At 53.1% G+C, this 12038-nt stretch overlaps 2 protein-coding genes across 2 annotated transcripts; one reads left to right on the top strand and one right to left on the bottom strand.

Moving 5' to 3' along the window:
* Nucleotides 1-4925: 4925 nt before the first annotated feature.
* J7T55_004498 (uncharacterized protein) lies at nucleotides 4926-9440 on the top strand (the record flags this gene model as incomplete). The annotated part of the gene is made up of 4 exons (XM_053130195.1): nucleotides 4926-5673; nucleotides 5731-5847; nucleotides 5909-6467; nucleotides 6557-9440. The coding sequence occupies 4 exons, from the start codon at nucleotides 4926-4928 to the stop codon at nucleotides 9438-9440; spliced, it is 4308 nt and encodes a 1435-aa protein (XP_052991427.1).
* A 526-nt stretch (nucleotides 9441-9966) lies between these two features.
* On the bottom strand, nucleotides 9967-11653 carry J7T55_004497 (uncharacterized protein; the record flags this gene model as incomplete). The annotated part of the gene is made up of 3 exons (XM_053130194.1): nucleotides 9967-10862; nucleotides 10937-11191; nucleotides 11578-11653. The coding sequence occupies 3 exons, from the start codon at nucleotides 11651-11653 to the stop codon at nucleotides 9967-9969; spliced, it is 1227 nt and encodes a 408-aa protein (XP_052991426.1).
* Between the last annotated feature and the right edge of the window lie 385 nt (nucleotides 11654-12038).

Genomic DNA, 12038 nt, shown 5'->3' with positions numbered 1-12038 from the left:
CGCTACAAAGTTTCCTTGTGGAAGAAGTCAATTCATTTTTAGGAAGAAATAGAAAAGGGTGACCTTTCATTGGGAATCTGTGAATCTGTAGCAAGGTAGGTAGTAGACGATGGCGTTTGCGTGGGGTAGTCGCCAACGTGAATACGTTGGTCAGTTCAGCACTCGGTAATCCGCGTTAAACGATAAGACTTACCTGCCAAGCTTGCACGCTCATGTCAGTGTGGGTACGCTTCCTTATCCCGTTCTTATTGAACTTGCGCCATGCCTTGCCCGCCGGCTTCCATTTCCAGCCTGCATCACCTGGAATGCCTCCCACTCAGCAGTCACCAAAGAGTCCTCGTTGTCTCCAGCCTGAATATTTGCCAGCATTTCAACACCTTCCCACAACTTACTAGCTAGCACATTGTTTAAGAATATCTGTTCCTGATTGCCTGGAGAGAATCGATATTTTTTGCAAGCAGAGACTTCAAGTCCAGCGCAACACACGAAAGAGATCAGAACGGTTGGACCAACCAGACAACGATGGCTCAATAGGCTAGTACTGCGCATGCCGTGCGACTAGTAGATCTTGATATGATTTAGAATGTCCTTAGGCTTGCATTGGAGCTTTAATCACAATCGGCTTCGGAACTGTGGTTTTACCACCCCGTCCGCGGGTAATATGTCCCGGTCCTGGCTGCTCCTGGTGAATGCCGTTACCATTGGGCACCCATTGAGCACACAAAATCCCGGGACTACGGAAACCCCGCTAGTTCTTATTTAAAATTGTGCCTCTACTTTACTAGATTGTGGCTATGGTCAGGCGCCAAATATTTTGCCACAAAGCTTGAGTGCTGTCTGACATTTACGCTTATCTGCTTAGCATTCCAAGATTGAAGAGATTTGCCACTCAAGTTCAATAGCCATAGGTAGAGCTTACACATTGTTAGAGGTCATTCTCTTGGAAATTTGTTATTGTCTTTGTAGAAGCTTAACTCTGGATTAAGTTGGCGGTTTTGGTTGAGGATGCCATGTAGAACTAGACTTGGTTGGCATCAGGCACTGAGACCATGGTTTGAATCTGTCCCAACAGCCACTCTCCGCATTACTGCTTTCACGATACTTTTCAAGTCTCCTCAAGATTTAGCGAGAACTTTCATATAATTCATATTAGGTAGATAATCGAGATCGGTCTTCTATGCTTTGATACTACACCTCTGCCCTTCATTTGAGTCTGGCATTGGTACCAACATACCGCTCATCTGCTGAAAGACGGTTCGGAAATTCCCGAATTAGCGATGAATTCTTGGCTCTGATACACCATGTGAACCAACAGACTTTGACTCCCGTTGACTCTGCCGGATAGCAGTTGGCTCGACTGGGCTGTTGGGGCCAGGCATTGGGGCACCACGATCCACTTGATCTCGTGTATACTCGGCCCGAGGATGGTAGTTTTGAGATCCACTCGCCTTTTCCAATGGATTGCGGCTCCTCAAGTCTCCAACCACATGCCATGTTGCAGATCTAAATCACCCATGATGAATAACAACCAACGCCCAACGAGGTGAGACTTCCTGGATGAAAGCTGCCGTACCCGCGAACAGCTGTTTTTGCGTCTAACATACATACTGGGCTGCTTCTTGAACTGATCCAAAAATAAGTGTTCTGTTGGCCGCAATAAAATTAGCCTAGCATACGTAAATTGATGTTGTTTGTAGACAGATATTCCTAAACATGTGAGTATTCAGCTGGGCGCTGCTCCCATCACAGTGCAACCCCCCCCCCCCCCCCCAAAGCCCGGTCCCCAATGAAACCCTCTCCCCCCATTGAACCCTACTCCATCCAGCGTCAACCCTCTAGCATGTGCTCACTTGAACATTCGAGTAACAAATCATTGGCAAGCCACGATAACAACTGCATGTGACACGAGACATTAGTCGATTTGATCAAAGCTGCAAATAAACAGGAAAAGTCTCCGTGTAGACTCGAGAGTATATTTGGAACGCTCCGGTGGTACGAAGCATGTGGTGGTGGGTTTCCAGGGTTGCACAAACCCCCCCAGAATCCAGAAGATGCTTTTTTTGGGCAGGCCTGGCAGGCCAGGCAGGTGGCAGGCTGGAAAACTGCTAGTGCAACTAAGCGAGACGTCAACCTCTTCAACATGGCTGGACAATCAATTGCCAGGGGTTTCAGCATTTTCGTCTGAACACTCCACTTGCCATGCTCCTTCAGCCCTGGGAGGCGGCTTCTTCCGTGCGTGTTCCTGGCTGGTGTCACGAGAACCTATGACAGACCCGACAGGCTGGCCATGGGAAAATCGCCGCGGCGACTGACCGAGATGTATCCGTCCACAGTTCCAGAGTTCCTCGGTCAGACAAACGTGTCAGGCCTGCAGTCAGCCTTACCTGGTTCCTGAGGTCCTGCTTTGACAGCTCGTCCTGGGGCTTCGATTGGTCAGCACAAGCGGTCGGCAATCTATTTCGTCTCCAGTGAAGCCTCACCTCGGCTGTGTCAGTCGAAGGAATATGCATGGAACCTGCCATTGCAGCTCCGCCCTTGTCCAGGCACCGCCTGGTCCGTGGTGTCTCTGACTTTTGACCACACCCACTCACGATTGGGCATCCGTCATGATGGCACAACCGTGCATGGCATGGCGTGTAACGGCCTGAAAACACGGCAGACGTACCCAGCCGTCCGTCGAGTCCTCGACGAGTCCTCGACGAGTCCTCACATCCGAACGCGGGCAGCCGCACTGGGGCACGCAATTAGCGGCGGGCGCTGAATGCTAGGGCTGTCAATATACGAGCGGTCGAGGTTTCCATTGGGGGGATTGTGCCGTGGGTGGCTCAATCCTTCTCCTTGGAGCTGACTACATCGACCCTCGGCCATCACTCAGCCCCCATCCCGGCCCGACTTCACGTGCTAGCTGATTGAGCTGTCGAGCAATCGGAATCACATCTTGCCCTGGCGAGAGAAGTTGACTACGGCGATGGTCCCCATCCGGAAGAGAAAATGCGCTTCTTGCCGGCAGGTGGCAGATCCAGTCTTCAGCTGGGCGAGCAACGACGATCCGGGCATCACGTCGCATTTCGTCCAATGGTAGGCCCGTTTGTCTGGCGGTCCCTGCAAGCCTCACGAATACCAATCCCTGTCGCGAGGTTGGGGCTTTATCTCCGCCCTCGCCCCAAATAGGGTCAGGCAATACTGTTGCTCGTTGCCCCATCAGCATATGAGCATATCAGCATCGATGCTCATTGTTCACGATTCAGTCTCTGGGAGGGCGACTCCGGCCCCGTGCTGAAAATCTGCACTTCGGCTTGGGCGGGTCGACACATGGGCCTTACCGATCTCACATCATCCCCAACCTCGCACACCCCACTACACCACGGCGTGTGGCTTCTGTCATTGGTGAAATTGGCGCCTCTGCGTAACAGCCTCACACCCCGCTCAATCCTGACACTGATGACGACCCTCCAGGTCAGAAATAATGGCCTCAATAATGGCCTCACATTCAACCTTCGCAGCGTTCGATGGCCTCGTCGGCGCCCGAAGGATCGATAAGAATACAACCACACCGAAAATATTATGGGATGTGTGTTGCCTACTTTGCTGCACTGCCCCAAGCCTCGGTAGGACCTGGGCCGCCTAAAAACAAATGGTTCTAGCTTCCCAGGCCACCACCACTCATTGGCGACGATCGACGATCGAGAACGGCTTCCTGCTTGGTGGCGTCCTTGACATCGCAGCCATGCGCTCTTCATTGGGGCCCCTGGGCAGGGTGTACTTCCGCACTGATCTTGGCTTCGGTTTTCGAGACGTCTTCGATTATCAATCTGAGGTCTACAGGAGAGCATGGCCATCGGGCGTCACTCCTCGTACGTACAGGCATATGATCTTGAGGAGGGAGGGGGGCGCCTGCAGCGTCGTTGCTGATGTGGGGCCAGGAATCCGCCGAGGCCCACGAGCAGACTCAGATCGCTCCCGGTGAAAGATCCGGGTGTAGAGTAGGGGTCCAGGAGGCTCTGTCTGCGCGGAACTATGTCTGTTCTGGATGCCACTTTTTTACATTTTCATCGCCTGCAGCTGTCGCGAGTGGTCATTAGTTCCTCTCTACACCATCTTCCAATAGTGGCTCGACTTTAGCAACGCGGCCAATGAGCGTCGGAGCTGAGCTAGACTTTGTGGTGGCCCCGGTGATAATTTTACCTTCCTGCCTTAACGATCTGCACCCAAGGCATCAGCCCAAGCCCAGACTAACATCCAAAACGGCAAGCTGTCAGCTGCACTCAGGCCAGCATTGGTCCAGCAAACGAGACAAGCCGTTCACCGTTGAACGAGAGGCCGGATAGAGGCACAGGGTACGGAGGTACCGCGCTTCTGCAGACCTCAACCCACCCCTTGATCGACGCCCTGACCTTCAGCCGATGCACGCCCTCGTCACCTTTTCGACAATAATTCTTCTCGTCGACCTGCATGCGGGTGGCTATCCTGGATTATCTTTCCTTCACAGCCCGGCAACCATGTCTCCGCTCCGATCACCTCCGCAAGGTACCTTCAGCCTCCCCACGCTATTCCATCTCGATGCTACCTTACGATTACATCTTACAAGGATGAGTCGGGGTTCACTTCTCGTCCGCCATTGAACACCACTAGGCCATATAAGCTATATATCCCCTAGTTCGTGAAGTCACGACTAGTCCTCCATTCCTATATACTCCTCACATGATACCCATCTGCTTTGTCCCAAGTGCGTGAGACTTGGCGTTCCTCCTAGCAAGCCATAATCAACCTCGTCTTTGTTTCCGTGCCGGTCCACGACAGCGCTTATTCGAGCTTCAGGCGCAGCTCATCATACTCGACTCAGTACTTGTAGCCATACACCCCCGCCCCTGTGTGATCGCAACAGGATCCTTAACCCACAAGACAAACCCTCAATTTAGCCCACAATGTCAGAAACGAACGGACGAACGAGGTTTCGTCTTCAGTCTGAAGGAAAGCAACCAGCAGAAGACCTCTTTCTAGGTGGACCCGTCCAGCTGCCCCCCACTGGCCTTCTAAACGGCACCAACACAAATGGCACCAACAGTGTTCTCTCGACACCACGCCACGTCTCTAATGCATCCGATCAAAGAGGCGATGATGGCCAAGACGATTCAGGGTCATCGACATATCAGTTCCCCCGCCTATCACCTAGAAGGGGGACTTGGCCACGCTCTCCATCACTCCATTCAGTACAGGCGGAGGTCGACCCTTCAGAGCAGGGATTCAGCCATCCCATCCCTCCCTTGGGCCCTCACGAGGGCGAAGCCGGTGGTCCACGTTCTCGCGCGCACGCAAATATACGGACGTACACAGACGACAGTCGCGTCGAGCACGAGTACCCTCGCCTTTCACGGCCTGTTGAGCTTCTTCGCAGGGACTATGACTGTATCGTCATAGGATCCGGCTACGGTGGCGCTGTGGCAGCGTCCCGGCTGGCAAGAGCAGGCGAGAGCGTCTGTGTGCTTGAGAGAGGACGCGAGAAGTGGCCTGGCGAGTATCCCAGTGGGGCAGGACATGCTCTAGATGAGCTGCATTGGTCAGGGAATCTCGCGCCCAAAGGTGTCAGTGAGGGTATCGCTGTTGATGGTGGTGATCCTACAGGGATGTACCACTTGATTCTCGGGAGAGGACAGCATGCGATGGTAGGCAATGGTGAGTTATGCTCCGCTGGTTCAACCATACTTGACCAAATCACTCACATACATTTAGGTCTCGGTGGCACCAGCTTGATGAACGCCAACGTCTTCCTGAAGGCCAACCACGATGCCTTGAGGATGAAAGCATGGCCAAAAGAGATAAGAGACCATCCTCACTGTCTCGACGAATGTAAGAAAGCGTACTCTCAGACATACACAAGACTCTAGGCGGCTAATCCCATGTCTCGCAGACTACGAGAAGGCAAAGAAGGTTCTCGACCCAAAGCCATACCCGTCTGATTGGCCTAAGCTTCCGAAGCTTGAAATGCTCGAGAAGCAAGCCGGGTATCTTGGAATGTCGGACAAATTCAGGCGTGTCGAGCAGACAACTCGCTTCCGCAACGGACCCAACAGCTGCGGAGTGGAGATGTCCCCTTCGGCACTGACCGGCCAAGACGTCACGGGTGTCAATGACGGCTCGAAGACGACCACTCTGGTGACCTACCTCGCAGACGCATGGAACTGGGGCGCCGAGATGTTCTGTGAATGCGAGGTCCGATACATTGAGAAGTGCTCCGAGAAACGCGGCGGGTACAACGTGTACTTTGCCTGGCACGGGCGCAATCGAGGTCACTTCCGCGCGAACCTGCATGGCGATTTGATGTGGGTTCATGCAAAGCATGCTGTCTTCCTCGGTGGTGGCGCTATTGGCACCACAGAAATACTGCTGCGGAGCAAGCAGTTGGGCTTGAGCATGAGTGAGCAGGTCGGGCAGAACATGAGCGGCAATGGAGACATTCTGGCATTCGGGTAAGTTTACACAAGATGATGCGATCGCCTTCTCTGAATCCTATCGGTCTCCGTAGTAGAGAGAACTTTTACTGACGTGATCATCACAGGTACAACACGGACGAGCTGGTCAACGGTGTTGGCAGACCATTTCCTTCGCCATATAACCCTGTAGGACCGTGTATCACTGGTATCATCGACAACCGCGATGGTCATGATAATCCTCTGGATGGTTACGTGATAGAAGAAGGGACCATTCCAAAAGCACTCGCCCCGTTTATGCAGGCCATGCTGGACCTGATGCCCGGTAGTATCTCGAACGAAGAGACCTTACTTGACAAGGCTCATGCCAAGTTGGCCCGGTGGGGAAGCCGAATCCTCGGTCCTTACTTCAAGAACGGCGCAATAGAGAGGACCCAGGTCTACCTCATCATGTCCCATGACAGCAACCAAGCCATGCTGACCCTCAAAGACGACAAGCCTGAACTTGAGTTTCTTGGCGTTGGACGAAGCGACCATGTCAAAAAGCTCAACGAAATCCTGGCCAAGGCCACCAAGGCTGTTGGCGGAACACTCGTGCAAAACCCCTTCTTTGCGCTGCTGGGCCAGCAACAAGTAACGGTACACCCCATTGGCGGTGCAAGCATGGCCCGTGATGGCACGCCAATGACGGGCGTGACAAATCATCTCGGTCAGGTCTTCGTAGGCAAGAACATGGACAGCAAAGCGGTTCACAAGGGCCTGGTTGTTATGGATGCAGCTGTCATTCCCGCCGCACTCGGAGCAAATCCATTTGCGACCATCACGGCACTTGCAGAGCGCTCTATTGAGGCGTACTGCAAGGATCGCCACCTGGAAATTGATCGCACGGACAATGGTATTCTGGATCTCTTCGGCGAGCCAAAACACCACCCCAAGAGACGCCGGAGAAAGACCATGGAGGAGATGGCACTTGCGCGCTCCGAAATTGAGAGCGTCAACGGCGCTGCCCATGTGATCAGCAAGGCGGATGCCATCAAGGCCAGCGGATTTGGCTTCACTGAGGTCATGTCAGGCTTCATTCACCACGATGAGGATGGCATGAAGGAGGACAAGAGACCCAACTATGAACTGGCTTATCGAACAGCCAAGAGCCTGTGCGAGAGCGCTCGATTTTTCTTGAGTGTCCAGGCATTCAACACCAAGAGTATCGTGCGTGATCCTGCACACCGGGGAATGCTCACTGGCACTTTTGTGTGTCCGACGATCCCGGGTTCCCCTTTCATGGTGCAAAGAGGCGAGTTCAATCTCTTCAAACTTGACCTGAAGGCCCCTGGAACCCGTAATTTGACGTACGACTTCGACATGACGGGTATCAATGGCGAACTACTTCATTTCCATGGTTACAAAGTTGTCGACTCTTCCGTCGCCCTCGCGCCGTGGCAATTCTGGCGGTCAACCACAACACTGTACTGCACCGTTAGCAAGCGTATCGCAATGGGTCCTATCAAAGACGACGAGCACGACGATGATGCATGGCGCAAGTTACAAGTCGTTGCTAAGGGAATGATGCACATACAGGCCGGCGACTTCCTCTCGGAGCTCATGACCATGACGCCCACTGGCTCGTCAATTCTACAGAAGCTCACAAGCGCGGCCAGCTTCATGACCTTCTTTACTCGCAGGTCCATGTCACTCTTCCTGGCGCCCTTGACAACTCTTCAGTACCCCTCAACTGTATACAGCGGATACATCAACAACACGGTGCCCAACAAGTCCTTCGACATTTGGGCAGAAGACGGACGGTGCACCAAGATGCATATGTGGAACGCGACGAACAAGCACGCCAAGGGCGGCGTGATCGATCTGTTCATGATTCCTGGTGCAAGTGTCGATCATCAGATCTTCGCGCTCCCGACCATCCCCTACAATGCAGTCAATTACTTCACGCGCGCCGGATACCGCGTCTTTGTGACCGTCCATAGGATTGGCCAGCTCATGATCGCAGAGAACAACTGGACCACATATGACGCGCGACTTGATATCAAGGCGTGTCTGAAACACATCCGCCAGATAAATCGCGAAGAATTCGCGAAAAAGGAAAATCTCCACAAGGACTCGGAAGAAGTCAGGAAGTTCGAGCCGCCCAAGATATACACCATAGCTCACTGCATGGGAAGCGTGGCGTTCGCATCCGGCCTGTTGGACGGCAGGATCCCGTCGTCGTGGGTCCGCGGCGTGACGTGCTCGCAGGTGTTCATGAACCCGATCTGGAACACAATGAACATGATCAAGGCGACGGCGGGGCCGATTCCGCTGGATAAGATGTACAACCTATTGGCTGGCAGCTGGTTCAGCTGCTCGACGTCGCGCGACGACAGCCTGGTGCAACGGGCGCTCAACCAGGTGCTGCGGTTCATGCCGGACGCGCGGCGCGAGATCTGCAACAGCGCGAGCTGCCACCGCATCAGCCTGACCTTCGGCCGCTGCTGGAACCACAAGAACCTCAACGAGGCGACGCACCGGCAGATCGACCGCTTCTTCGGCGGTGTCAACATGACCCTGCTGCACTTGCTGATGCGAATGGGCGCCGCCGGCCACGCCATGGGCAACGGCCCGCTATTCGAGGTCCTCAACACGCGCGAGAACATCGCGCGCCTTAAGGGCGTGCCATTCCTGCTCTTTGTCGGCCGCGACAACGCTGTCCTCAGCCCTGAGTCCACCGAGAAGACGTACGAGATCCTGTGCGACACTTTCGGTACCAAGGCCGGCGGCCTCGCCAACGGTGTCCAGGGTGATGGCGGCCCGCACGACAGCGACGGTATCGAGTACCGCCGCCGCGTGGTTCCTGGCTATGGTCATCTCGACTGTTGGATGGGGCGGAACGCATGGAAAGATGTATATCCTTTCGTTAGGGAGGAAGTTGACCGGGTATGCCGGGGTGAGGAATACCGGTTCCACGAGCCGGATGATGATTTCAAGAGGATGGTGGCTAGTGGTGAACTGCTGTACTAGGTGGATAGCGGCGTCGCTTCCTGTCATTCTTCATATGTATTCTTCATCACCAAATTCGTGTTGTCTGGTTGCATTTTGGTTTTGGTCAGGGTAAATACTGGGCACAGCTTGCGCTTATTTGTGTAAGCAAGCTCATGGGATGGCGTGGCGAGTGGTGTTCTTCCAGCGGAAAGGGCGGGTTTTGGTTCAAGACGGGTTGAGATCATCACTGTTTAGATGTTCCTTGCAGATCAGGACTGGGATTCTGGCAATCGCAGTCGATTTTCGAATACATTCGCGAATCTGTCCACAAGTCACATGGTGATCCCCCCCGGTTCATCTCAAGGTAGCTTGTTTCAACGTTCATTCACATTGTGCCCTGTTTATATCACCCTGGACATCTCGGAGAGCATCTCAGACGATTAATATAGTCTTCCAGCGCTATGCTGATGCGCTTTGAAAACAAAAACGTTGAATCACACGCTACACGTACGTCTTAAAAAGTAGAATGATCCATTTGATCATCTAATCCATCTTCTCACTGCAATCAGTTCCACCTCTGGTCCGGAGCCTCCTGATTATATATAAGCCCAACCTCAGGGCACCACTCCACAATCTCTGAGTATCGCTCCGCTTGCCACCGGTGCGGCTGGTGATAGCCCAGGGGGTGGTCAAAGTACCACGTCTCAACTGAGAACTGGCCAGCGACCTCGGGTGACGGGATCTGCGCGTTCAGGTCTGGTCGCTCGTCTATCCTCCACATGAACCAGTGGTCTTCGAAGCGCATGTTGTTTGGAAGCTTGTCGTATGGCCCTGAGTGCAGGTCTTGTGTGAAGTTTAAGTTAGGATCACGGGCGATCTCGGCGAAGATGCGAGGATTGCGAATCGAAAGACCGCCGTTGAAGGAGCGGGGATTTGGTCTAGTCGAGTCCACGTATGCCGGCAGTACGGGCGCCCCAATGAAGTCCCATTCGAGGAAGTCGTCGACGCTGGCTTTGGAGTTGCTGCAGATTATGCTGTCGGCCTGGAACATCAAGACGCGATTGACCTTCTCAAAAGTCTCCCACAGCCAGGGATCTGTGAGGAATATAGACACAGATGGATGTGACGGAAACGAAACTTCATCGGGCAGGAATCTCACTTTAATCTTGCCATCGCTGAGGAGTTGTCGTAGTATCAGACTCTCGGGAATTTTCCATCCCCTTCGTGTGAGAATCACCACTTCCCAGCTAGAACCAAGCATGCTGCGGAAGTGTAGCAATACCGAAGCGAAGTTCGATATCGCCATTGGATCCTCTTCCATCAGTAACGCGACGTTTCCACCAAATGAGCCTGGGAAGTCGACGTCTTCATTGAATCCAGAGACTTCAGGGATTGCTGTGAGTCCGCTTCCGGGCTGAACATTTTGGCCGACTCCCGGCCTCCGATCCGAGTATTGGAGAGCTGAGAGTTTCAATTGCCGCTGTAGAGACGCGTCAACAGCGCAGGTCAAGTGACTGGATAGCGGCCAGACTTACTATGGACGCGGGCCCCAAAGTCCAGCAAAACAGTAACACTACAGCAAATGCCACGGCGGTTGTCGTTTTCCGACTCCATATTTGCCGGATTGTAGATGGGGAAGGCGATTTGCCCGCCATGCCGCTGTCTGTGGAAAAATTGCCAGTGGCGTTGGAGACTGTATACGACGGAATCGGCGGCGAAACGGTTCTCGTCAGAAGATGAAAAGGTGGCCCCACTTCCTACTGCACCAGGTACTGCAATGTTCTCAAGAGCTAAGAGTAGTCAATTAATGAAGAACTACGGGTCGGAAAACGGGCAGGAGTTCAGTGACGAGATTGTTTTGGGATTTGAGGCTTCGTGTTCTACAAGAAGGGGAAAGGAGACCAGAAAGTCAATTTGACGGGAATTTCTAAGCTGCCGAGCTTCCAAGACCCAAGACCGTGATGCTTTCGTCTGAAGCACTCAATCAAATTCAATATGCGTGCCAATAAAGTTTGTTTTCGGCTAGGGTGTTCTTGATTAGGCCGAAAGTGGTGCGAGCCTATGCGTTCAAGGAGACAGGAGGCAAATGCCACAGTGATAATCCTGGATCGTCCAGATCCCGTGAACTCTTGGTACGCCCCATGCTATTTCAAGAACACGACAGTTCGAACGTTACCGAACCGGCCGAGCATCTTTTTGAAGTCGCCTATTTCAGCTGATTGGTCGAGACGGGATGAGTGGCGCTGAAACATGTTTCTTCGTGTTGTCGTAGAGTGTGCATCAGTCAGCCCCTGCCAAGATCTCAAGTGACTGATTCCCTTTCATCAACTACGGAGTCAGCCACACAAGTGGCTGGTGACCTGAACTGCTTGTTTTCTCAATAGCTCGTTAATTTAGCCTAATCAGTTGTCAGCATAGCTACTAGCTCCATTATCAGGCTTCGATGCTGTTTCCGGGACACAATTACTTGCTCCCAGGCACATACAATTTACGTGGACAACTACTAATTGTTGCCGAGATGAACTTAATGGGAACCTCAGCATGCCTCACTGACTCGACTGCAGCACTGGGGTAGGAGTAATTCAAGTCTCATTTTGTATGACCCCGTGAATCGACGGGTTAATTTCTCCTGATTCT

The sequence above is a fragment of the Diaporthe amygdali genome (assembly GCF_026229845.1).
Source record: "Diaporthe amygdali strain CAA958 chromosome Unknown NODE_22_length_803717_cov_65_427750, whole genome shotgun sequence".
Lineage (NCBI taxonomy): Eukaryota > Fungi > Ascomycota > Sordariomycetes > Diaporthales > Diaporthaceae > Diaporthe > Diaporthe amygdali.
The sequence above is the reverse complement of the archived record's forward strand: the minus strand, read 5'-3'. Positions and strand labels throughout refer to the sequence as shown.